The 27,065-nt window shown below is 40.0% G+C and overlaps 2 protein-coding genes across 9 annotated transcripts; one reads left to right on the forward strand and one right to left on the reverse strand.

Moving 5' to 3' along the window:
- Positions 1-64: 64 nt before the first annotated feature.
- CCT5 (chaperonin containing TCP1 subunit 5) lies at positions 65-11,409 on the reverse strand. The gene is made up of 11 exons (XM_074945045.1): positions 11,188-11,409; positions 7,867-7,927; positions 7,605-7,769; positions 6,901-7,099; positions 4,788-4,980; positions 4,399-4,548; positions 3,945-4,064; positions 3,307-3,492; positions 2,128-2,265; positions 1,062-1,242; positions 65-328 (listed from the first exon to the last, which is right to left on the reverse strand). Exons 1-11 carry the CDS (start codon positions 11,290-11,292, stop codon positions 201-203), a joined length of 1,626 nt encoding a protein of 541 aa, XP_074801146.1. The 5' UTR covers positions 11,293-11,409; the 3' UTR covers positions 65-200.
- On the forward strand, positions 11,327-26,652 carry ATPSCKMT (ATP synthase c subunit lysine N-methyltransferase). Of its 8 annotated transcripts, none has more exons than XM_074945049.1 (5): positions 11,327-11,631; positions 17,268-17,403; positions 18,227-18,364; positions 20,397-20,447; positions 25,256-26,652. In XM_074945049.1, exons 1-5 carry the CDS (start codon positions 11,465-11,467, stop codon positions 25,454-25,456), a joined length of 693 nt encoding a protein of 230 aa, XP_074801150.1. In that variant the 5' UTR covers positions 11,327-11,464; the 3' UTR covers positions 25,457-26,652. The 8 variants fall into 8 exon arrangements, with proteins under 8 accessions (XP_074801150.1, XP_074801147.1, XP_074801148.1 ...); XM_074945046.1 differs by having other exon boundaries at positions 17,268-17,565; positions 25,256-26,641; XM_074945048.1 differs by having other exon boundaries at positions 11,478-11,626; positions 17,268-17,565; positions 25,256-26,637.
- The last annotated feature ends 413 nt before the right edge of the window (positions 26,653-27,065 follow it).

Below are 27,065 nucleotides of genomic sequence, written 5' to 3' on the forward strand. Positions count from 1 at the left end.
CATACAATGATGCCTCAAATAACTCTTGACGCCACAACTGCTAAATGGTACTTTATTGTCTTCAACAACTAGCAGTTACAGTATCTAAAACAAAAAGAAAAGTTGTCAAGAAATAAATAGCTGAAGATGAACTGTTGAGATCTCACTAATTTTTGTTACTGCAGTGGCTCCATTACATTTTATTCCTTGTTTTTCAGCCTTCATTCTTCAGATTCTCCGGGCCTACGAATATCATCAATCTTTAGAATCATTCTAACCATCTGAGTAGCCAGAGCAATCTGTTGCTTTTTACCAATTAAGGTTTCTATGACATGCTGTTTCTTCATATCTGTCAAAAGAGGGGAAATATTGAGACATCCCCCCAAAATCAAAAATTAAAGACACACTAAAAGAGCCCGTAGAGCGCAAATCACATTTCAGATGTAAAATTCTACCACCATACAATCACACCCTTCTACCAAATCCCAGAATTTTGGTATTATTCCCTTTCAGCTGTTTAGAGATTACAGTGAGGTATCATTACACATACTGAATCTATTTCCTTAAGTTAAGTATCCTCACACCTTCTTGTCAACTGTCTAAATGGGCCATCTTGATTATCACTACAGAAGTTGTTTTCTCCTGCTGATACTAGCTCATCTTAACTGATTAGCCTCTGAGAGAGAGAGAGAGAGAGAGAGAGAGAGAGAGAGAGAGTCTCTCTCTCTCTCTCACTATATGTTCCTTTCTATGCATCTGATGAAGTGAGCTGTAGCTCACGAAAGCTTATACTCAAATAAATTGGTTAGTCTCTAAGGTGCCACAAGTACTCCTTTTCTTTTTTCTAAAACAAAAGACAGTTCCAAGTCAAATTCTCACCTGAACTCATTCTACTTATGCCAAAATGTTTTGCTCATGTGGTGTAAAATTAAGGGTTTTTATTCCAAATTCTTCAAATATGAAGTACTAAGTGACTGCATTTTCCAAAGTATTTGTAGCACGCACGGTAAGTCTACTATGGCTTTTTACATTTGTTGAGAAATGCCTTCCACAATATTCACAGTGTACCAAGGATTTCTTACCATTTGTTCCTTTGCGCAAACAATCGATCCCAAGAGCAGGATTGTTTTCTTTCACTTGTCTAGCTCGCACTTCAGTCATAGTCTGTATGGGATTCATGCCACTGTTTTCAGAAAGCGCAATGGGAATGACTTCTAGGGCATCAGCAAAAGCCCTCATAGCATACTGTTCCAAAGAGGGGCACTAGAAGAGTACAGGCTTATATTAGACTGTTGGAAAAACCAGGTTACCACACTAAAACAGTGAAAGAATTTATCCATATACTATAGCTACAAGTGTTCCTTAAAAACATGGCCCACCCTACCCAACAGAATGTTTATATGTGGTGCCAAAGTACTTATATGCATAATACATCCTACATCAATCTTAAGGACAAATGGCTTGTCTACATGGTAAGCAATTTCACTGTGTGAATCTACAATGCATCAGCTGGCTGCTCAGTAACTCATCACATGGACCCTGCTACATTAAAAGTCCTGGCATGAAATGGTGGGAGTGACTGCAATTTAATTATCATATTGAAATGAGGGTCTAAAGGTAGGGGATGGAGTCATGTGCCACTGAATGCCCCATCTACAACCATAGTCTCCATTCCAGGGGCTGCATATTGTGACCTGGCTAAGGTTACATCCTTTTAAAGCCAAATCCTAAGATCTGTACTTGAATTCAGACATGACTTTGATATGTTTAAGTTGCCCCATTTCATTTTTCAAAAGACAATTTTAGTATTGCAAAAGGAACATCACTGATAACAGTACATAAGTCTGGAAAGGCCACTAGCAATCCAATAGAAAATTTCACAGTATCATTTAATCAGTAACCACGAAGTAGTTTACTAAAGCACAACAGCTTTTCTTCTTCTACTTTGCTTTCCTATGCTGAAGCAGCAGCAGTTACTATGTGAAAAACTATGTATAGTTTTTCACTAAAACTATACAACACTGTGCATAAGTGAAAGCATGAAATTCCTTAGCATACACTTGTTTTGCAGTTACAGATACTAAAGGCTGATGTTTTCCTTGAACGGGAGAATGATGAAAAAGGTTGGTTTTTTTTGTTTTTTGTTACCTTATCTGCTGTTTCACTAACTGCCAAAGCACAAGAGATCTCGGCAGCACCTCCTCCATACACAATGCGGTTATCACGAACCAGGTTCCGGATTACACACAAGGCATCATGAAGAGATCGTTTTGCTTCTTCGATTATCTTGAATTTTAGAATATAACAAGTTATGTTACAGTATGTAAAGTTAGGAGAGTCCCGAAAATCTTACTTCATCAAGGTTTCCTAATACAAAATCAGAAACTCCACACAGCCAAGTAATATCTGAATAGAAATCTGTTGTTGTAATGACCTAGATTTTTTTAATTCACTGTTTTCATGAAACTTTACATTTTGAAATAATCAACTTTTCAATACTTAGAAATTGCACATGCACATTTTAAAAAGATTTTCAACCCTTCACTTGGATGATCAAATTGCGTTTCAAGCCTGGGGTATTTCCAAGATAAAAACAAGGCTTTTTACACTAAAATATTTATGGTTCATACTTCAGAAAGTCCACTTAATAGCTTGATGCATTTTATTTTTTTTTTTAAAAAAAAGCTAAGCAAACATCAAAAAGTTGTTTAAAAAAAAAAAAAAGATTACAAATCTATTTTTAACTCTTTATTTGTACTCTCTCAGTTTTCCCCTTTTTCTTATGCTTTTGGCTCCAAATAGGACTTAAGTACCAGCAGGATAAGAGCAAGACACTAGACACCAACCGATTTAATGCAAAGTTTTGAAATTTTGTTTTGCTGTACAGGAGATACCGTTCTTATCTAAAGGTCAGGCCAAGACTTACAGATGAAGATTAGATATCTACTGCTATGTGAAAATGAGTAGGGACCTGGATCCTCCAAATTATTCAATATCATTTTATTCACATGAGCAGTCCAGTAAAAGGGATTAGGCACAAGAGTAAAGTTACTCGTAGAGCATGATAACAAACGATCATCAGTTTTACTCAACACCAAACAAAGTGAATCTTGTGGTACTCTGCACAGCGAGTTGCCACTCTTAACAAGTAATCACTGTTGGCTGTCCCAGTCAGGTGGACTACGGACTTATTCACTCCCTCTAGCCACACTTCAGATAAGACAATACAACACTGAGGCTTCTTTTGGATGCACCTGCTGATTTTGCAAGCTGACAGAATTAGCAGAAGACATGTTCAAACTCTCATTTACATATTGAGCATCTCACCATCTTATTTCCTCCTCTAATGAAGATGGTCACAGCTCTGGAATTCTGACATTGCTCAATGACAAGCATTTTATCCTTTGTCGTTCCAAATGAGATCTCCCTGACAATGCCAGCAAAGCCTAGTTTCTCAGATGTGAGTTCGCAGAAACGAGGAACGATGCGCCCTCCAGTTGCAATGGCAATCAACTACAAGTTAAAAAAACAAAACCAAACCAGTCATTTTGAAAAGAATTTTTTCTCAAGGGTTTTTTATTGTGGGACATGGATGGAAGAAGGCCAGCTTATGGACTAGACTCTGAAATGGACACTTCCCCTCCTTCAGAGTATTTCAGGGAATCAGTTGCTTCTGCAGAGCAAGGAATGACATTTTAAATGTGGAGTCTTAGGTCACCTTTCTGTAACCCATCACACTTTTTTAGCTCAATTTTAACTCCCATCCTTCAGTTATTATTTGTATTGGGGTAGTGCCTAGAGGATTCAATTGTGGATCATGGCCCCATTCACAGTGGGCCCTTCTCACAAGTGATATTCTACAATCAGTGATTTAGACTTTTATATATTAGTTGTGCTGCTCTCCTCCTGAAAGCCAGAGCTTCTGAAGTGCTCATGTGTTAGAAGTCTGAGAGAAGTATACTTACTTCTATTTCAGGTCCGCCAACCCAACGAACAGCAGGTAGCTCATTCTGAAGCAGTAAGTGATTTGCCTCATCATCAAACCCCCACTGGCAAATAGCTAGGTTTGCACCAGTGTCTTTAATCTGAAAACAATTCCAATATATGTTGCTAAGTTAAAAGCAATACAATGCATTTAATTTGAACCCACAAGTACCAAAATACAGTGGATACAAAGGATGACCCGTAAAGACACTAACCATGGAGCTGAATTTCAAACTAAACTAGTCTGTTAATTAATTACAGCTATTTTTTTTGAATAGTTTGTCATTCAGTTGTAACTTTTTAAAAGTATATGTATGCAAACAGGTCTGCTTCTTTTGAGACTACTAGTCAAATCATACATGAAAAGCAAAATATTTCACTCTTGTATACGCTGGGGAAAAGTCATCAGGGATAAATACGTTTATAAACTCTAACCTGTTTTACCATCTCTTCAAATTTCTCCTTTTCATATTTCTGCAGTGCCTTGTAATCTTCCACGGATGTTACATCAAGCTTGTGCTTGGTTTTAGGCTTAGGTGGCTCAAATGGACAAGTGAGAATTGCAATTTTAGCATCTTTAACTTCCTACATGTTAAAATAAAGTTTAAGATTAATTATTTTCACCTCAAAAATATTTGCACTCTCTCTCTTCCCCACCCAACCCCATACTAATAAAGCTATTTTTTCAACAAGCTAGGAAAGAGCAACTTTTATTTTAGAATACATGAGAGGTGTTCAGAGACAGTAGTTAGAGGGGCAAAGAAAAGTTCCTTGATGATTTAAATAAAGCCTAACATACAGACAGTATCAAAAGACTAACTCACTTTAGGCATCTGTGGATGGCTGAAATCTTTATCCACAATCACTCCTTTGACCAACTGAGTATCTTCCAGTCTCCCTCCCACTTTGCCTTGTACTTTGATTAGCTCAAAATCAACATCTTTGCGTTCCATATCAGCCACCGTCAGTACAGCATTGACAGCGATTTCTGCCATTTGTCTGTTGCAACGATTAATTCTAAATTTAAGCAAAATGTAATGAAGTTAGTTAAGATTGTTTAAAACGTCCCCCCAAGAGAACAACTGTCCTAATAGAGAACAAACATTATTTGAGCATTGAATGTTTGTTCATTGTAGGAAGATGGGAGAAGAGGAGAAAAAGGAAGTTAAACTATAAAACAGGAGACAAAGAACTGAATATGTCTGCCTGGGTAGTGGAGACGGACACCTCTTCTTGGATATGTTACCAAGAAGCAGATTTGGGCTCTCACACTTAACTGATTACAAGTGAGTTATAACCAATGAATGACCTATAGGCTGCATGCCAAACAACATGCAAGGTACATCTTGGAAAGGACCTCTTTTAACGTGATTACATATACTTGAAATACTGGTGCATGCTATAGACAACTGGTGCTGGACCATATGTAGATTTTTGGCTGCACAGAACAAGTTAAATTCTAGATTAATCTTTAAGATTAAAGCAAAATAGTTTGACTATATCCACTTTAATATGCCCCAAAGACAGGGGAAGGAGAGAGTTGCCTCCAACTACGACACTAATTGAACAGTTTTCTGAGAGACCTGAAATGTTCCTTAGTGTAAGTAAGACAAGCAGCAAATGTCACAGAGTTAACTGAAAAAACCAAGTGTTTTTTTTGAAACTTTGTTTATAGTGCCATTGTTCTACCTGCCCTATATTAAGAACAAACAAAACAGTAAAAAGAAGAGGAGTACTTGTGGCACCTTAGAGACTAACCAATTTATTTGAGCATAAACAAAATAGTGTTAATCAGACTTACAGTTAAGTCAAGCATCACTAGTAGCTTTTCCTTTGTTCCAATAGCGACAGGAAGGAACAAGTGGATTACTTTTGTTTTAAAGTGTCTGGCAGCCCAGCACAAAAAGATAACTCACACCTACTATCTTAAAGGGAACTGAGAAAAACCGTCAATGGTCAATTGATCTGTTGAATACTTGTTGATGCATCATGCTGGGTTACCCTATACTGTGTTTCTTAACTAGTGGGTCATGAATGGCAATTGAGGGGTCATGAACATTTATTAAGTCTAAAGCAAAGGACATCTCGCTCTCCCCTCCCCGTCCCCATTACCTTTCAAGGTTAAATACTCTTTGTCAGCCTCTCAACACACACACACAAGTTATATAGGCTTATTATCGTCATCACTGATATAAATTAAATGTAAGGAGGTAGTGGAAAAACTTTGACTTCAAAAAAGGGGCTGCACACCTGAAAAGGTTGAGAGGCTGTCATCTAAAATGCCTGCACCACTTTGGGCTGGTCTACTGACAAAAGGGGAAAACCATATTATGCTATCAAATCATTATCCCAGCAAATTAAAGAGCCACATTTCATTAATTAACCCATGATGAGTATCAAACTAACTACCTAAATACCATTTTACTATAGCCAAAAAAATAAGAGCAGTGACAGAGCAAATTAATAGAAGTAAAGGTAGCAAATAAGGCTATAATGATATTAGCTATTTGTCACATGTGAAATCCATCTACTGTCATCTTTTCTTTAAGCAAACTATCATCTTTTAAAAGTGAGGGGAAACAACCACACAGAAATATATAAAGGGCGGTTAGGAAGCGTGGAAGTGAAAAAGAAAGGAATTAGACAGCTAGCATAGAGGAATTTCTATTGCAGCTGCTTGTCACATGTCATCAAATCTGTAAAGAGAATGGTTTACTAATGTCTTCTCCTAAACTTGTTGCATCAGGGAGTTACAGAATAGAAATTAACTGGCAATAAAAATAAAAAGTGACGTTTAACTTTAAGGAAAAATTTCATTGATGAATGCAACAAATTTTATATTCCAGCTAAAAAAGTCGAACAACTGTAAAGGATTTTTCCCCAAAATGCTTTCAAGTATGAAACTACATTAGTTAGGTTTTTCAAGTATAAACTTACACTTTAGAACCTAGAGTTGTCTTTGCAGTCTGGATAAGAGGTTCGCTGTTCTGTGGATCAACTGGAAAACTGTCGCTGATTTTGTCTAGATTCTCAATGGCAACCCGTGCAGCCTGCTCATAACCATCTGCTATTCGCATAGGGTGAATACCGCGATCTAACAACTGCTCAGCCTGTTCTAATAATGCACCAGCCAGAACTACAAAACAAAATAAAAACAAGGATTTACTTTCCTCCATCGATTTACTAAGTTATTTGATCTTGCAACACGTTCTTAGAACACGGAAAGCGTGTTTAACGGACTTGCCCCTGCAAGTTTACACTAATTTCTAAAATTCATCAACAGCTGTTGACCAATTATAGTGAGGAAACTACCCAATTATTGCTTTTTCTTAAGGAGTGAAGATGGAATTGGAAGAAAATTAAGATATGTGAAAAAATAAATACATAGATGCATTTAATACAAGGGATAGAGTGTCAATACTGCCTGCAAATTTAGCCTACCCTTTTAAAAACAAAAACAAACCACCCCCTTCCCCCAGACTTCTGATACAGAGCCCGCAATATGGGAGCTGCAAGAGGATTAAAATGCTAGCCACTCTACTAGGTTTGTTTGAGATGCTAATTGTTTATGTAGGGCCAACTCTTTAAATATTTTTTAAATAACCTAATTTCAAAGGTGACAGATTTGAAATGTCTCTTACCTACAACCCCTGTAGTTCCATCCCCAATCTCATCATCCTGCGATTTAGACAACTCTACCATAAGTTTAGCTATTTGATGATCCACATCCATCATACTTAGAATGGTGGCCCCATCATTCGTGACAGTCACCTCACCATCCTTGTCCACCATCATTTTATCAAGACCTAAAACAAGTGTTCAAAAAGTATACAAGTTATAAATAATCAAAGAAACCTTACCAAAAAAAAAAAAAAGTGTTTAAACTTACATTCTCATACTTACCATTGGGCCCCAGTGATGTTCTCAGTGTATTTGCCACAGCCTTTGCTGCCATTATATGAGACTATGAAACAAAAATGCAAACATAAATTCAGTCATTATGACACATCCTTAAAAATACAATGCTTTATTAGTAACACTAAGCAAATAAATAGTGAAAAAGAAAGTCCTTTGATTTTAGTTGTTTGCAGATACAGTTATGTGTCAGAGAAGATTAGGTGTTAGTGTTTTCAGGGCCATCAGTTAGCCAGTTGCAATTCCCATCTCCAATGTTTTCCATTGGTGCAAATATGAAAAAAACTTGCACGGGTAATGAAAAAGGCAAAGTAACTTCTCCCCCCCAAAACACTAAAAAAACCCAACAAAAAACAGCATTAAGTGGGGCTCAGATACAAAACAACTGCTACAAATGATTTTGCTCTAGTTCAAGCAGAAGTTAAACTAAGTAAAAATGTATATTAAAATTATACCTAGATCAGGCAAATTGTGTGTGTTGATATATAATGACAGACCCCAACTTTTCCTTCTGCACACCCGCTAGCAAGTGCATGCATTAAAGGCATTTGACTAGTGGGCTGGACCTTTGCCTGTGAACTCTAACTCTCTCATACAAAAGGGATGATCTGCGAAGGACTTTCACCAGATAAAGGATTATTGACATTCAGTCATTCTTTAAAAATCCCTTGGCCTTTCAACATACCATTGCATTACTAGTATATCCAAACTGCTCACATTATCCATTAGGATAAAACAAGAGCATCCCATCTCTGCTGGTGCAAAACACCAAAAATCCTGGGTTTTTAAAATTATACTTTTCTTCTCTTTCAGCGATGCAACAGATGAATTACTGAAATGCAACACATTTATTATTTGTGTTACCAAAGCACATAGGAGCCCTAATAATGGACCAGTACCCCATTGTGCTATATACTGTAGAAACAAAAACAAAAAAATATGGTCTCTGTCCAATCATTTATAATCTAAAGACTGGTCTACACTGAAAACTTTACCCGAGAGACATAATTATGCTGACCTAACCCTCAGTGTAGACAGTACTAGGTCGATGGAAGAATTCCTCCATTTACCTACCACTTCTCAAGGAAGTAGATTAATTACAGCGATGGGACAACCCTTCTCGTCACTGTACACTGTATCTGGGATGAAGTGCTACAGAGGCGCCGCTGTAGCATGGCAGCTGTGCCGCTGTAGCATTTTTAGTGTAGATGTACCCTAAGTACGAGACAAGCGCCAACAGATGGATATAGGCAGACAGGCAAGGGAGTACATGTAAACAATGAGACGATACATGATCTCGGCACGCCAGCTGTCCAGTATTTCATAGGCAACATGGTAAAACAAAATTTTAGGTCTTTATAGTCCTGAAGTTTGGACTATCGGGCATGTGAGTCGCATGCCCCGAAGTGTTGTACTGTAACTGCACCATGTAAACCCTGCTGGCGTGAGCTAAAAGGTACCTAATTCATGTTTCCAGGACTATGTTGGTATGAACTGGGTACTTTTTAGTTTACACTAGGTAGTTAAGTGCAACGCTATAGTGCACGGCAATTCACACCCCCATAATCCACATCTATGTAGACAAGCCCTTAGGAAGTAGGATCAGAAGGATAATGAGGTAGCTTTGAGAATGTTTATGAGGAGTGCTTCCCAAAGGTGAGAGGCAGCATGAGAGAAAGCATAAAGGTGTTTGTTTGAAAAATGCAACAAGTGGGCAATGGATGCTGAAATCATGGGCTGATTGTAGGAGAATATGGACTGCTCAATAATCAATGACAGACAATAGGCAGCGTGACCATGAAACACCTTGAAAATTAAGACAAGTAGCTTATGTTTGAAGGGATTGAGAAGGGGGAGCCAGTGGAGGAACGCAAAGAGAGGACTGACATGGTCAAAGCAAGAGGTTAGGAAAATGATTTTTACAACAGCATTCTGAATGGATATGAACAGGACATAACTGCATCTGTCAAATCAGAGAAAAGAACGTTGCAGTAATCTAGATGCAAGATGACAAGAGCCTGGACAAGAATTTTAGTTGTGTGGATGGAGTAGATAGGCCATATCTTAGCCATGTTAGCCAGAAAGAATTGGCAAAATTCACACACTGCCTGGATATGAATACAGAGGTCAAAGACAATGCCCAGTTTAAGGTTATCAGTGACAGGCAGGATGGTGGTGTTGTCTGACAGTGACTGAAAAAGGAAGGAGCAGGGAGAGCAGATTAGGAGTTTTGTTATAGCCATATTCACCTGAAGCTGACAGCTAGATATCCATGAGATGTCAAAGAGAGGGGCCAAGATTTTAGCTTGGGCAGAAGGAGACGGGTTTGCTGCAGGCAGGTAAATGTGTGAGTTGTCAACATACATGTGGTCATTTAATTTGTATTTGTGGATGAAATGGATTAACCAGAGGTAAGTTGTAAAGCGAAAGGAGAAAGGTACAGTGCCCTGTGGTCCCCTCCCCCCAAAAGATGAAAGTGGGGGGAGAGTGAAGAGCGTCCTCCAAAGGACATGCTGAAGGAGTAGTCAGAGTTCGGAGAAAAACCAAGAGAAAACAGAGTCCAGGAAGCCAAAGGAGGAAACATTTCAAGAGGAGGAGGGTGGTTAACTGTATCAAAAGCAGCTGACAGGTCAAAGAGAATGAGGATAACATCCTGGCTGTGAGCTTTAAGATCATTAGCGACTCTGAGTGGGTTAAGTGCAAGGCAGAGAAACCTGAACTGGAGGAAGGGGGCTGTAAACAACGTGCTCAATGCGGTTATTAGGTGGAAGGGAGACGGGACGAGGGGTTAAGACAGGAGAGACTAAAGCACGTTTGCATGGGGGGCTGGGGGGGGGGTCAGCGCGTGAGAAATTTAAGGGGAAGACGCAGACTGATGTTAGTTTAGTGACTCCGTGACAGCAGGGCCCGGCCATGGCGTTTAACAAGGCACCCGGCGGATGCCGCCGCCCCGCTCCAGCCTCCCCAGGAGCCAGCTCCGGGCAGCCTGGGGCGCTTCCGCAAAGGCTTCGCTCGGGCCGCGGCCGGGCCACGCCGGGAGCCCGCTATGGGGCGGGGCTAAGAGCTCCGCGCCCGAGCCGGGTCACGGCTCCCCCCGCACCCGCCTGGCCCGGCCCGGCGGCGGGAGAGACACACAAAGGTCCGGCGGCTCCAGACCCTACAGGAGGAAGGGGGATTAGCGACCAATCGGCGGGGGGGGGGGGGAGGGAAATCGGGGGGTGGCGCGCTCTGATCCCGAGGTGGGGGAGGGGAAGCACATGGAGCCGGGGCTGAGAACCGGCGGTTCCCCGGTGGCGCATGCGCAGTTACCTTGAGTGCCTCCAGCCCCATGAGGCGGCTCTTGCGATCCTGGTCCTTGAGGATCAGGAAGGGCCGCCCGTACTCATCGAACGCGAGAGTCCCCATCGCCGACATGGTCCTGCCGCCACCGGGGCCGCACGCAGAGAGCCGCTCGGACACCAACCGACCGAGCACGAGCCGCGGCTGCTGCCCGCCACGCCCAATACAACGTAACGTGCTGGGCGGGAGATTCTGCGCCGCGCATGCGCAGCGGGTTACTACCGGAAGGATTTCTCAGCTGGGACCAATGTGGCGCCCCCCTGAGCCCTTCTGGAAGCGTCTGACGGAAAGAAAGGCGCAAGTCAGAGTGGAAGAGACCACTAAGCGGAACTCCGACACACATCATATTCGCAGGGTCCACGGCGCTACAGCGCGAGCAAAAAGAAACGGCGCAAATGCGCGCTGCGAGGTGGGGTACGCTACTCTACAGTGCTGCGCAGCCTGCCACGGGCGATCTCCCCCCTGCGTTTCGGGTGGTATCGTCCACTCCGCTGCGCCTGCGTCGGTCCAAGTCCCCCCACGAGGAGTTCCCGCCTGTTCCTCCGAGTCTCGCGGTATCGGCCCCTCGGTGAGTGGGGCGGGCGCTGGCCTGGCTCGGCGAGGCAGGGCCCCTGGCTGCACCGCGGGGGGAGGGGTGGAGCCCCTGCGTGCGGGACCGGGCCTGTGCTGCCCCCGCCGGTGCACGGTGCGTTGGCCAGGGGCGCGCCCGCTCGCCGGGGGCCCCTGGGTCTGCCACGCCGCGGAGCCGCGCCCGCCCCTGCCGCGGTGACTCCTGAAGCGACGCGCCGGGGGAAGCCGGCTCGGGCTGCTGGTTTTTCCCCTTTATTAAGTCCCTTGAGGCTCGAAGAGTGGAAGTTAGAGCCAGAGAGATGCAGGAGTGGAAGGGGCCTTGCTAGATCATCCAGTCCCGTCCCCTGCACTGAGGCAGGATCAAGTGTTCTCTCGAGCAGTGGTCTCCAAACTCCCTTGATCGCCCACCCCTACCAGTAAATATTTTTTGAGCACGCACCCCAAATATATGTATATTTATGTATGTATAAATTATATACATGTACTACTGTACTAATATATTAGGTAAATTATAAAACATACACAAAAAGACATTAAAAACAATGAGATAAAGATGAAATAAACAATATTTTTAATTTTTTTTATTTTTTATTAACGGTACAAAAAACCTTTTTGCTCTCACTAAAAAAATATTAGTGAGAGCAATGTGATTGAATATGCTTTTATTATTTTTGAAAATCTTGGTTTAACATTTTGTGATACAGCGGGCGCTCAGGATGGGGTGCAGGGTCTGGGAGGTAGTTCATAGAATAGAATATCAGGGTTGGAAGGGACCTCAGGAGGTCATCTAGTCCAATCCCCTGCTCAAAAAGCAGGACCAATACCCAATTTTTGCCCCAGATCCCAAACAGCCCCCTGAAGGATTGAACTCACAACCCTGGGCTTAGCAGGCCAATACTCAAACCACTGAGCTTGAGGGTGCTCTGGGCTGGGGCAGGCAGGAGGTGCAGAGCATTTACGTGGGGCAGCTCCTGTTTGGTGCAGAGGGTGTGCAGGTGGCTCCGTGCAGCGTGGCACCACCCCCATGGCCACAATTCTGGGAGCTGCCCCCCCTCCCCCGGCAGGCAGGGCCACCCGGAACACAGGGGCTTTAGGGGCTTCAGGGCCCTGGGCTAAGGGGGCCCCGGGGCCCCGGCCTGCAGCTCTAAAGCCCTGTTCGGAATGCGGCCCTGCGAGCACGGGCCGGAGGACTCAGGGGCAGCTGCGCAGCCAGCGGCCAGAGGGAGGTGGCACTTTCCCCTTCACCCCACTTTGGAGACCACTGATCTAGAGATTGACCCTGACAGGTGTTTGTCTAACCTGATCTTAACCACCCCCCCCCCCCCCCCCTGCGACAGAGATTCCGTAACCTCCCTAGGCAATTTGTGGCAGGGCTTAACCACCCTGACAGGTTTTTCATGATGTGTAGCTTACACCTTTGCTGCAGTTTTAGCCTATTATTTGTCCTGTCCTCAGCAGCGAAGGAGAACAGTTTATCACCTTCCTCTTTATAAAACCTTTTACATATTTGCAGGCTGGTGTCATGTCCTCCTTTGATCTTCTCCCGTTGTTTTAGTCTTTCATCGTAGATCTTGTTTTTTAGACATTTAATAATTTTTGTTGCTCTCCTTTGGACTTTTTTCTTTTTGGGCACATCTTTCCCAAAGTGTGGTGCTTAGAACTGGGTGCAGTACTCCAGTTGAGGCCTTACTAGCGCTGTGTGGAGCGGAAATATTAATTCTTGTTTTGTATACAACACTCCTACTAATATATCCCAGAAGGAGGTTTGCTTTTTTTACAACAATATTACATAGTTGGCTCATATTTAGTTTGTGATCCATTGTAATCCCAAGTATCAGAGGGGTAGCTCTCTTAGTCTGTGTCCACAAAAACAATGACCTTAAACACCTTAAAGACTAATAGATTTTTTTGTGCATAAGCTTTTGTGGGTAGAAAACCCCCAGATCCTTTTCTGCAAGATTTTTTTTGAGGCATTTTCCATTTGGGGACAGCTACTGAACTGATATGACTAAGACACGTCTACATTAGAGCCAAAGGTGTAATTCCCAGCTGAGATCCAGCTAGCATGCTAAAAATAGCTGTGTAGCCTTGGCCACGGGTGGTAGGGTGGGCTGGCCTCCCAGAGTACAAACCTGTTTGAAACTGTAGGTGTGCTGGAGGAAGCTAGTCTATGCCACCACCTGTGCATCTACACTCCTTTTTTTAGCATGCTAACTGAGTCAGGGCTAGTGCAGGTTTGTCTACACCAGGGGTGGGCAAACTTTTTGGCCCAAGGGCCACATCGGGGTTGCAAAACTATGGAGGGCTGGGTAGGGAAGGCTGTGCCTCCCCAAACAGCCTGGACCCTGCCTCCTATCTGCCCCGTCCCACTTACTGCCCCCTTCACAACCCCGCACCCATCCAACCCCCCGCCCCCACTCCTTGTTCCCTGACTGCCCCTCTCTGGGACCCCCCCACCCCTCCAGGAACCCACCCCCTATCCAACCCTCTGCTCCCTGACTGCCCCAACCCCTGTCCACACCCCTGCCCCTTGACAGGCCCCCTGGGACTCCCACGCCTATCCAAACCCCCGCCTCATCCAACCGCCTTGTGCCCCCTGGGACCCCTCCGCTTCCCGCCCCCTTACCATGCCGGAGCCTGCTGCGCTGCCTCGCAGGAGCGGTGGACCAGAGCATTGGCGGTGCGGTGCAGCAAGCTGAGGCTGCGGGGGAGGGGCCGGGGGTAGCTCCCCTGGCCGGGAGCTCAGGGGCTGGGCAGGACAGTCCCGCAGGCCATAGTTTGCCCACCTCTGGTCTATACCTTTCACACCCTGCTCTCCCCTTGAAATTACAACTTCAGTGTAGGTGTGCCATGTGACTGTGTCTGTTGTCATGGGATTCTTGCAAACCTTGGTTCCCTAGAGTTCCAAAGCCAATCCATTTGCTACTGAAGTCCAATAGGATTCTCTCCATTGATTTTAGTGGGAGTAGGATTGAGCCATAGAAACCTGCCCAACTTTCTGTGTGTGGTTACAGGTTCTGGGGTCTAATTTTTCAAGCATCAAAGTCCATTTGTAACCACTTTAAAAAAATTAAAATCTTGGATAGCAGACCATTGAAAGCAGTGTGTAGTGACCAGAGGTTTAAAAGCAAACAGAATATTAGAAAGTATTAAAAACCACACCACCTGAGCATAAATTGTTTAACTAGATGGTATTTCCTCACTTTAAATACTACATTGTGCTTTAGTTATTGAACCTCAAAGTTGCAATAGCAGAAATAGAAAGGGTTCAAAGGCAGATGGTGAAAATATTCAAAGTGTGGAAAGAGGAAAGATTAGAACTTGCTTTAGTGTATACATAACAGAGATGTATAAAAACAAGGTGTGTAGAGATTAATTGGATACTTATGTTTATTGTTTCCTATGATTCCTGAACAGGGGGACATCCACAGAAAATGAAAGGCAACAAATTTGAAATTGATAGAAGGAAATACTATTTTTAATAGATATAATTGTATAGAAATTACTTACAAAGCTCTTACCATCACTAATATTTTGTAGTATTAAAAACTAGATATTAATATAGATGATTACATAAATTGATAACTTTATAGCTATCTTGGAAAAGGTTCAGAAAAAGGCAACAAAAATGATTAGGGGTATGGAACGGCTTCTGTATGAGGAGAGATTAATAAGACTGGGACTTTTCAGCTTGGAAAAGAGACGGCTAAGGGGAGATATGATTGTGGTCTATAAAATCATGACTGGTATAGAGAAAGTAGATAAGGAAGTGTTGTTTACTACTTCTCATAACACAAGAGCTACGGGTCACCAAATGAAATTAATAGGCAGCAGGTTTAAAACAAATAAAAGAAAATATTTCTTCACACAACACACAGTCAATCTGTGGAACTCTTTGCCAGAGGATGTTGTGACAGCCAAGACCATAACAGGGTTCAAAAAAGAGCTAGATACATTCATGGAGGATAGGTCCATTAATGGCTATTAGCCAGGATGGGCAGGAATGGTATCCCTAGCCTCTCTTTGCCAGAAGCTGGGAATGAGCGATAGGGGATGGATCACTTGATGATTACCTCTGGGGCACCTGGCACTGGCCACTGTTGGAAGACAGGATACCGGGCTAGATGGACCTTTGGTCTTACCCAGTATGGCTGTTCTTATTTTAAGTCAACAGTAGTTGTTGATTGCTCGGCACTTTTGAAAATTAGGACATTTACTTAAGTGTGTGAAAATAGAGCTTAGGCACTTTGGGCACTCATTTTTAAAAATCTTGGCCACTGATTCTGCAAAGGGCTCGTACTTCTATCATGCCTTAGCTCTTTTGGCACAAAGCAGCTTGCTCTCAACACGATGTGGTACTGGATCATGAGTGGTAAATGTCACACTTGTATGGACAATGCCTGATGACATGGGGGGGGGCCTTTATTAGGGCCCTCTTGTTTATGTAAGTATAGCAACATTGTATGAACTATTTTGATGTTCTCAAAAAAATTGATCAAGATGAAGCACACCAGTGGGACAATGTGGGGAAGCCTGCACTTTCACTGACTTTGCTATATTGTGTTGCAAAATATAAGACAGGGTTGTCAGGTCAACCTTTCATGAGCACTATATTCATTTCACATAAAAAATATGATATTCAGATTCTCTCTAAGATTTTTAAAGGCATATTGTGTCTGGAGTGTTAATATGATATTACAATGAGTTGAAAGAAAAATGATCAGACTTACATTATTTCTGTACAACTGTTTATCTGTGTTCCTTAAGAATGCTTGGCTACCTTTGGATATTAAATAAAGTACGTAAAGAAGAATGTGTTGTACTTTTTACATTGAACCATAGGTTTATTAGCAGGCTTTGCACTGCACGGCACTTAACTACTTGATTTTTTTTACCTATTTTTCTCTGTTTTAAGTAGAAGAAACCTGCTCCTTTCATGACTGAACACAGTTCTATTTTGATGAGAAAACAGCTACTGATATTTTAAAATAAAAATTTTGCAATCATTGTGCACAAGAACAGGTTTTTTGAGTGGAGGTGGTGTTTTCATTTCTCTGTATGTGGGATTTATGTACTTAACTTCTATTTGTATTAATGGGAGTTAAATGTGTAATTTCCCTGTGTTCTGGATGAAAATAGGCTGTGTGCTTCTTAAGTATGTATTCCTTGCTCTCCAGTACATTTATGTGGGCCCAAGGTGAGCAAAAAAGTCAATTATGGTAGAAAGAACAGATTTTAAAATTCAATTATTTTCTGATGATTTTCTCCAAGGCCACTTAATATTTTGGTAATAGGATTTATGAATACATCCCAGCTCAAAAGGAGGTAAGCTTTATATAAAATGTAGCTTAAGCCTTAGAGTTTAGTATGTGATTCTATTATTGTATGCTGTTCACCAGCAAGCTTTTGTCTGTAGAAATAAATAGGTTTGTACTTGGCATTTCAAAGGAGTCATGTTATATGTTTTTCCCTTTCTTCAGATACACTTTGTCAATGTCAAAAGTACTTCAAGGAGAAAGCCATAACCAAGGCATCTTGCATATGAACCTTGATAATGACAACGCAAGAAAAAGAAATTGGGGAGTGTTGGTCCCTGGCATTGTTGGTGGCACACTGGTAGTACTGTATGCTGTTGCCACTCCATTCATAACTCCAGCACTGAGAAAAATTTGCCTTCCTTTTGTACCTGCAACTTCAACTCAGATTGAAAATGTTTTGAAAATGTTACAGTACAGAAGTGGATCTCTGGTTGACATAGGTAGCGGTGATGGACGTATTGTGAGTTATAAAACTCTGGCTCCTCTAAATTCATGTACATCAAACAGTGTTATAAAAGTGAACTACTGTAGTAGATATTTTCCATTATGCGCCCCTTTTTCCTGGTATTTGTGAAGGTTCTCTACCCTGTTAAAAGTTTTCCTCTCCATCAAGTTATTTGACTGTGAATTTTTTTAATAGTGCATAATGGAAAAAATGTTCATTAAGTAATTGATATGGAAAACTTCAAAATGTGTGGAATAAACTATTTGAATATTTGACTAGTTTTATTCAGGAACAAAAAATATTTACTTTCTTATCCTTTTCTACTTTTCCATACATTTCTAATACAGAATTTTTAAATTTTAGTTTCACATGATCTGAGTCATTTTATTATTTAAAGATACTTGTCAAATAGTTTAAATCCTACATATTGTATATCTTGAAAGTTGCTAATTTTGTTACCATATTATTCTCCTGATTAATTGGGGCTTTAGTGTTCAAGCAGCCAGAGGTGGATAAACACAACTAATAAAGACATATAGCACTCTTCCTTTGGGTTCTGCTGTTAATAAAATTACACTATTCTCTTATGTTTCCTGCAAGCACAATTCTATCATAAATAGTTTCATACTGTAGGTTTATTCTGGCCCTGAATGAAGACTGCTTTTTCTTTTTGTAGGTGATAGCAGCTGCAAAAGAAGGATTCAAAGCTGTTGGTTATGAATTAAATCCCTGGCTAGTCTGGTACTCCAGATACCGTGCTTGGAGAGCAGGGATGCATCATAATGCCAAATTTTATATTTCAGATTTGTGGAAGGTACGTGTTTTGTGAAAAAGTACTATAGAAATCAAAGTATGCAATAATAATTTCACTGGTGAATTAGAAGTGATCAATTTGAAAACACACAGCTGCAGATAATATAATTATTTAAAAAAAACCCTCTGCTAAAATAATGTTAATGTTATACATCTAGCATTCATAAGTCAGGAAATACCGAAGGTAAAGATGCAAAGTGAATGTGCTCATGCATTATGATGCAGATACTAATTAGATAATCTCACTGTTTCTCAAATAATACCCTATATCATATAATATTTTCTACAACTTTAAATATGCTAATGTATACAAATATATAGTTTCTACAACTTTCACTAGATTATTTTGTATTATTTGAGAATAGTGTGGTATTATGTAACTCATTCATGTGCACAAGGGAAAAGAGTTATGGTTGCACTGGCAAGTTCAACTTTAGCATTTACTGACTTGAGTATGCTTCTGTGCAGCCTCAACATTCTCTTACTGCAGTATTTTTTTTTTTTAAATAATGGAAACCTCAGGTATTTCTTTTAAGGGAAAGAAAAAAATAAATATCATAATCTGGAATTATTTTATTAGACATCACTGGAATGTTGTCCCCTATAATGTGCTCTTCCAAGCCCTGATACAGCAAAGTACACAAGCACATGCTAATTATGACTACTCACTAGCTTAAAAGCTTTGCTGTTTTTTGGTCCTCGGATATACACCCTTTGCGAGAAGAAAAGGAGTACTTGTGGCACCTTAGAGACTAACCAATTTATTTGAGCATAAGCTTTTGTGAGCTACAGCTCACTTCATTGGATGCATCCGATGAAGTGAGCTGTAGCTCACGAAAGCTTATGCTCAAATAAATTGGTTAGTCTCTAAGGTGCCACAAGTACTCCTTTTCTTTTTGCGAATACAGACTAACATGGCTGCTATTCTGAAACCCTTTGCAAGGGCTCTTTTGGGGTCCTGATTCATTGAGTACTTCGCTCACATTTGTGTACTTACTGAATGTGGCTGGGTGCTACAAAGCCCTGCCATAGACAGATCTTGATCCTGCACTCACTGAAATCAGTGGCAAGACTATTGTCTGTAATGGTGCAGGATCAGGCCTCAATGGGCACTGTATAAGATGTGCATGTTCATATGCAGCTTCCTTATTGTGCCTACATGTCATGTAGGACTACCTTTCATTTTGTGTGTATATAATATGTGTGCGTGTGCACACACACACTCGATTTTTGAACACAGCTGTTTTAAAGCAACATAGTGCAGTTTGATTTTTTTCAAAGCCTCATAATTCAGATGAATCAGAATAATTTTCTATCAGAACACTTCTTAGTGATTAATTCTCTGCAAGATTTCAGTTTACCTCCCCCTGCAGTTTCAGCCATTGAGTGATAAAGAAAAAGAATGGCAAGAATTTTATATAATGGGAAAAGTGTATACCCCCACCCCCATGTTCAGAAACAGATAAACTATTTTTGAATGAGAGTTGTTTTTTTTTTTTTTTTTTTAATCATCTTAAGGCAGAGAACTGACCCAGACATTCCTTCCCAATAATTAAAAACTGCAGAAAGTTGTGAGGGACTCAAAACACAGTCTTGGATTAGAAATGGTTAGTCCATTTTAACTCTAGATATATTGCTAAAGACTTAATCGACAGGTGGCAAAGTTAGGATGTTAAATGAGCAAAGTTTTCCTTAGGGATAAGAACTGCAGTAAAAATGAGTAAACTTGTGCAACTTCTCTGAATTGATTAATATTCTGGAACTTAGGGCCAGAGCCTTGGTGACACTGAAGCAGTTTTGTGCCACTCAGTTGGTGCAAAGCTACCCTGTGTTGCGGAATCCTTGGGCTATGTTGAGCTGGTGTAGTGGCTTCTATATCATTCCATGTCCTTGTCCTTGGTGTAGGAGGCCTGGCTGTGAAAAAGGGTGTGAATAAAGGGAAGATTATTATTACTAACATTCCCCCCACTATCCACTCATATTATAAATATTGATCGTCCACAATGACAGTAATATACAATTTTCTTTAATAGGTTAGCTTTTCCCAGTATACAAATGTTGTTGTTTTTGGGGTACCTCAAATGGTAAGTCTTTTTTCATTCTTTCATTGTCTGTATTGTGTTTTATGACCATAATAGCAAGGCATTCAGCATTGGGATATTGATCTATAAAGTGAGTCCACTTATCAGGACCTTTGACATTCAAGTCTTTGGTTTGACAAAATGCTGATTATAGTTTATAGACATTTAAATAATACAACCTGTTACAATTTGAAACTTCTGCAGAAGATCTAAATCTCAATTGTCTATCTGTTCTTCTGAAATTCCAATTTGTGCACTGTCTCATGAAGTCCAAATTCCAATATAGTTCAGAACCATAATTCTGTGAACTCTTACAAACAGCTTAAATTACTTGCAAAGTTAGTGGAATGTTCAAAATTCCATTTTGAAATTGGAATTTGAAATTCCATTTTGAAATTCCAATTTCCATTTGATCATTGAAATTGATCGTTCTTCAGATTTTCAGTAAAATAGTTTTCAGGGAGGATGAGTATTGACTAGTTTCAGCTCGCTTCTGTGGACTTATATGGTAAAGAACAAAGTATTGAACTTTGATAATACACTTTTCAAAAACTGAAAGCACCTCGACAGTGTATCAGTTCGTAGTACTGAAGTAGTCTTCAATTATCTTTGTAAAGATTAGTAAGATGGAGTGCTTTTAATATAATTGCTAGTTTGCAAAGCGTACAGGGAAACTGTGTTTCACTTTGAGAAAGCTGTGTATCACACATAAAATGTCAAGTTCCAGATGAAATTGTATGGCTTTTTAAAATTACTGTGAAAATGGTATTTCAAGAGAGACCACTTTTATGATACAGTAGATGGACTCATTCAAACTTTTAATACTCATTTTTGGTTTTTTTTCAAGTGCTATTTGGTTATATTTTTACATTTTCCTTTGAAGGGCAAGAAAATACAATATTTATTCCATTTACATACTTTTATGACAGTAATAAGAGCACTAGCCTTGTATGTGTTATGAATGCACTGAGATCTCCCTTTCACTCCCCCATTAATGTTTGTAAGTAGTTTCATTCCTTAGGGCAGGCGACTGTGTGGCATGGAATGTGTGAAGAGTTTATGCCAGAGAAATGCGGTATATGGTCGTAGTGTAAAATGGGAATAGTGTGTGATTAAAATATTGTTGTAACATAAACAGGGAGTCACAGTAGGAAGCATAATAATACCAACATTCTGTTTTGTGTTCTGTCTTTTTTTTTTTCTCTTGTAGGGAGTAGGACTAAAAGCTTATCTGATTCAGACACCAACCATAGCACTCTCTCATTTTGAAAACTGTGTATTTTAAAATGCAGTTTTATTTCTACTTCTGTAGTTGGCATATTGAAGGAAAGTCTACATTATCAAGTGTTCCAACAGTTTTATTGTATGCATTCCCAAGAGACTGGATAATAAACTAACCATTTTGGTTGATTTACTGCACCAGAGCAGTCTTTGTTCCAGGAGAGGGCAGTAGATGCCTTTGATACAGGGATATCTGTAATTACAAAACAAAGTGTTCAATTGCATGATTTTGACAAGACTATCATGTAATAATTGTTCTTTGAAGCAGTTAATGTGTGAGGAAATTAGACCACCCTTTCTGAACTGAGTGATATTATGATCACTCTCTGGTTCACTTGCCAGTACAGATATGAATTTGCAATTAGAAATTCTGTAGCCGCATTGCAGAATCTCTAAGGGCAAAGGTGCAGAGGCAGGAAGACTATTTGGCAAATAGGAAGTTAACAGTTGCACAGAAAAACAAATGTGAACAAATTGATTAGACATACGTGTTTGGAACAAACTTCAGAATTAATAGCAGCCTAAGATGAGGTAGATTAGTTATTGTTGCTATCTGACCTAATAAGGTAGAAGGAAGAGCCACAACGTTTGTGGGGAAAAAAGAGTATTTTACTTATTTAATCCAATATTGTGGTAGTATGGGGTTTTTTTTTGTTTGTTTTTTGTTTTAATTCCCTCAAGTAATAAAATACTTCTTGGTATGATCACAAATGTTGCCATAAATGCAATGGGCCCAAATGTCTGAAGTAAATGCTGAGGGCCTCCTTATGGTTGTGGAATGCCCCCATTGCCTTCAGTATGGTGGTTGTGAGAGCTCAGCCTCAGGACGCTTTGTAACACATATTTTCTTATTATCTTATTACTTGTAGAAAGGTCAGTTACAGTGGTGGCCTAGTTTGAAGCCGTGAGCATATTACTTTTTTTTCTATTTAATGTCTAAGGCTAACTTACAAAGACAGAGCCTGGATTTATTGACCCACAGGTCACACTGCAAGTTCTCTGTTCCCACAAGCTTTCTCTGAAGGAGAGGGTTGATCAGTATGTGTGTGGGGGTGGACTGAAGGGAGAGGATCTTATCTGTGGTGGTTGGAGATGTTTCGTGGATATTGAGTGGACTGAAAGGAGAGAACTTTGGGATGGGATGGGGAAATTTTTTTAAACATGTTAATCCAGTGAAAATTTTGTATATATTTTATAATATATTTGTATAGTGCCTATTGCTTTAGTGTCTATTAAGATGAAGTAAATAAATCTGAGCATGTGCTGGCACAAAATAAAAATCATCATCCTTCTATAAAAATCCGAGTATCTAAACAGTCAATGTCTGGGACATTTATTGTTACTAATAATTTTATGGGTAAATTCCAGTTTATTTTAAGATTTCTTTTATATCTCTACTTTGTCAGTTGAGGGATAAAAGTTATAAGTGGGTTACAATTAATGAATTTATATAACTCTCAAACATAATAATGCCTGATATTATGTAGATGTGACACACAACCACTTCGTATTCTGTATATTAAGAATTAGATTAGTTGCATATTTATGCATGCTTTAGTGATTGGCTCTTTTATTTTGAGGTTGATTTTGGCTCACTCTGAGATTCTAATGTCATTTTAAAATAATGGAAACTATAAAAAATATCAACATGAATGTTCACAATCATTCTTTGTATGGACAAAATCAGAGTATGGGACACTGTTATTTTAAAGTTATCTTTGTTACATTTTAATTTATTAATGTCATTGCCTCAAGGGAAATATCAATTTTAAACTTTAAGCTATAAATAGAATTATTATAACAAGTATTCTGCAGCTGTAGAAAAGTTTTTGATAGTGGAAGCTATTTGCAACCTTTGATAATGTTTCTCTAAATTTGTCTTCTGGTCCCAGTGAAAGAATGTCTTATTGTCTGACTGAGGCCACTGATGACATGACGAATCCCATATAAAACATTTTTTGTATTTTTGAGAAACTTTGGTTCCTTGTAACAGAATTTTTACTTGTGATTTGTGGCTTTTTAAACTTATTTATATGCATAAATTAGTCGTCTTTGACCATAATCATTTTTTTAGAAATTACAAAGAAAATAATTTACAGTATATAAAAGGAAATACTTTTTCACACAGCACTAGAGCTAGTCTGTAGAGCTCACTGCCACAAGCAGATTTTGAGGCAAAAATCTAAACAGTAAAACTTGGATATGTATAAGCATACCATGAGCCCCTTCCTGAGCCAGGATACAAATTAGAAGGTCTGTCAGCCTTCTTGCTTCAGGTCATAAAATGGTGAGCATCTGGGGTAAGGACCTTTTAGGTCTAGGTACATGATGAATCTTTTTCACTTTCCTCTGAGCATCTGGTATAAGTTATTGCTGGAGGTAAAATGACCAATTAGATGAACCATTGGTCTGTTCTGGTCTGGCAAATCCTATTTTCTTTGTCCCTGACTATATACTCAGCCTTCTGCAAGTGGAGGGAAGCTGGATTGAATGGATCTCGGGCCAGAGGGTTGTACATGTAGGGGGAGTTGTGCATATTGGCCCTGTGGTACTATGGCAGGGATTAACCTGCACAAGGTGAGAGCGTGGAGCCAAGGGGACTGGCCTCTCTGTAGCATTGTTTCCTCTTCAATCACCGTATTATTCAGTAACTCCACCTTCCAACTCCCACTCCTGTTGATTTGGTCGTTAGCCATCAGGGATGCATTGACTTCTCCAAAAGATGCCGTAGGGGCATGAAGCATCATAGAGGCATGAGCCTCCAAGATGTATGTGGATTCTGGAACATAATAAAGCTTTAGGGGGATGAATACACGTGAATGTTCAGTAGAGGGTCAAACCCCACCACCAGTCCAGTGAGCTGGATGAAATTGAGTCAAAACTTGTGGAGCATCCTGTCCCACTACACAAGTTTTTCTGTGTAAAGCAGGGGTCAGCAACCTTTCAGAAGTGGTGTGCCGAGTCTTCATTTATTCACTTTAATTTAAGGTTTTGCATGCCAGTAATACATTTTAACGTTTTTACAAGGTCTCTTTCTATAAGTCTATAATATATAACTAAACTGTTGTTGTATGTAAAATAAATAGGGTTTTTAAAATGTTTAAGCTTCATTTAAAATTAAATTTAAAATGCAGAGCCCCCTAGACCGGTGGCCAGGACCCAGGCAGTGTGAGTGCCACTGAAAATCAGCTTGCGTGCCGCCTGTGGCCCGCGTGCCATAGGTTGCCTACCCCGGTGTAGAGGATGATATAGCTCCCAATAAATGTGATATATAAGTTCTAAAAAGTTATGTAAACTTAAAATTTTCTTGCTCTTACCATTAGTCAGAATAAATTAAAGACTGTGTTTTGGCTTCATATACTGTGTACCTGCATATCAAAGTTAGCATATGACCCTGCATCATGGAAGCTTTCTAAGACTGAAACAGGGATCTTCAAGCCTTGGATTAGTTTTGAGTGCCTGAAGTAGTTTCAAGAGGGAACGCTTCTGTCTTGCACACCATCTGAAGGGCTTTTGTTGTTGCTCCACAGATGCCACAGTTGGAGAAGAAGCTTGAAGAAGAACTTGTTCACAATGCCAGAGTTGTTGCCTGCCGTTTTCCTTTCCCACATTGGATGCCCGATCATACTACTGGAGAAGGAATAGATGTGGTGTGGGCCTATGATTCAAAAGCTTTCAAAGGAAATTTAAAGACATGCTCAGAAACTCTGCAAAAGATGCATCCTTTGTAAGATTTGACATTAAAAAATGTTGTTGAAGCTTACTGTAAATGGTGACCATCTGATTTGTATACTTAAAGTGGTGGGAGGATAACAATAAGTAACACTGAATGTTTCTTAAACCCATTTAATTGTCAGAATGTCTTATGGTGTTAAGCAAAACTGCATTGTAGTCTTATTTTATATGAAAACAAAGCGAAGGCCAGTAAAATGTAGACAAGGTATACCATGGAAAACTGCAAAAAAGACTTGTATGCATTGATTACAAGAAGAAACTCAAGAAATTTTGTTAGTATTATTTTTTAAAAATTCACCATGAAAAGTTGTAGGATGCAGACAGAGTTCAGTACTGTTAAGGACACATGTATAAACTAAATGCTCTACTAATATTAAAGTTATTGTTAACTGGTTTTGGTCTGGCCATATTTTGAGCTCTCAACATTGGTGCTTATAAGCTTATTTATTTATTACTTTTGCGTAGCCAGAAGTGGTTGGCAAGCTGCTTTGCAGAAACAAGTAATGACTTGGAGCCTGAAACTCGAAGTGCAAGGCAGTGGAGTCATTTACACATCTATAAAATTAGTGTAAAATGTTAGCACTCTGATCTGTCGGCGAGTTGCATTTACCTTACTCTCACTTGGACTTCATTGTGCAAGGCAGTGCAGAATCAGGCCCATAGCCCTGGACCTGAGCAGCTTACATTCTAAATTCAGATTGACAAACAAGTGAGGGTCATAGAGGGAAGAGGAAGGACTTGGGTTACAATATCAAGATAACTCAGTAGAGCATATACACATCTTGATGGCCTCGTTAAATTTAATTCACTTATTTGAATTAACTCCTTTTAAGGCAAATTGCAGAAATGATGATTTAGGAGAGACTTCTACTGTTATAGGTGTTTGCAAATTATCATGACTTTCCTTACACCAGAGTCACTCTACCTCTGACAAATGAGACAAAACAAAGGATTTAAAGGTGACCTGGGGAAAAAAAAATATTTGTCTCCTTTCTGCTGCTTTATCATATATCAAACAGGCCTGAAAATCCGCCCTCCCATTTTTGCAGAAGGGCATTTTGGAAGACTGGAGATCTGTTATGAGATCAGAGGAGATTGAAATCTGCAACTGAGAGAGAGAGAGAGAGAGAATTTTTGTCACACTATTTAGAACTCTTTGAATTTAGTTTGGTGGCACCTTAAAGACTAACAAATTTATTTGGGCATAAGCTTTTGTGGGTAAAAAGCCCCAGTTCTTCAGATGGATAGAGTGAAAATTACAGATACTGGCATAAATATATATAAATATAAGAGAAAATAAGTAAATATTACAGATATCTGTAATATTTACTTATTTTCTCTTATATTTATATATATGCCAGTGTCTGTAATTTTCACTCCATGCGTCTGAAGAAGTGGCTTAAATAAATCTGTTAGTCTTTAAGGTGCTACCAGACTCCTCGTTGTTTTTGTGGATACAGACTAACACGGCTACCCCTCTGATACGTGAATTTAGTTTGATTTTATTAATACCGATTTCACTTAAATTCTTGGCAAACACTTGAGAGAAGAGCTTTTTTTGAGAGACTCGGAATTGCTGCATGTTTGAGGCCCAAAAAACTAGTT

Source organism: Natator depressus, chromosome 2 (assembly GCF_965152275.1).
Source record: "Natator depressus isolate rNatDep1 chromosome 2, rNatDep2.hap1, whole genome shotgun sequence".
Lineage (NCBI taxonomy): Eukaryota > Metazoa > Chordata > Testudines > Cheloniidae > Natator > Natator depressus.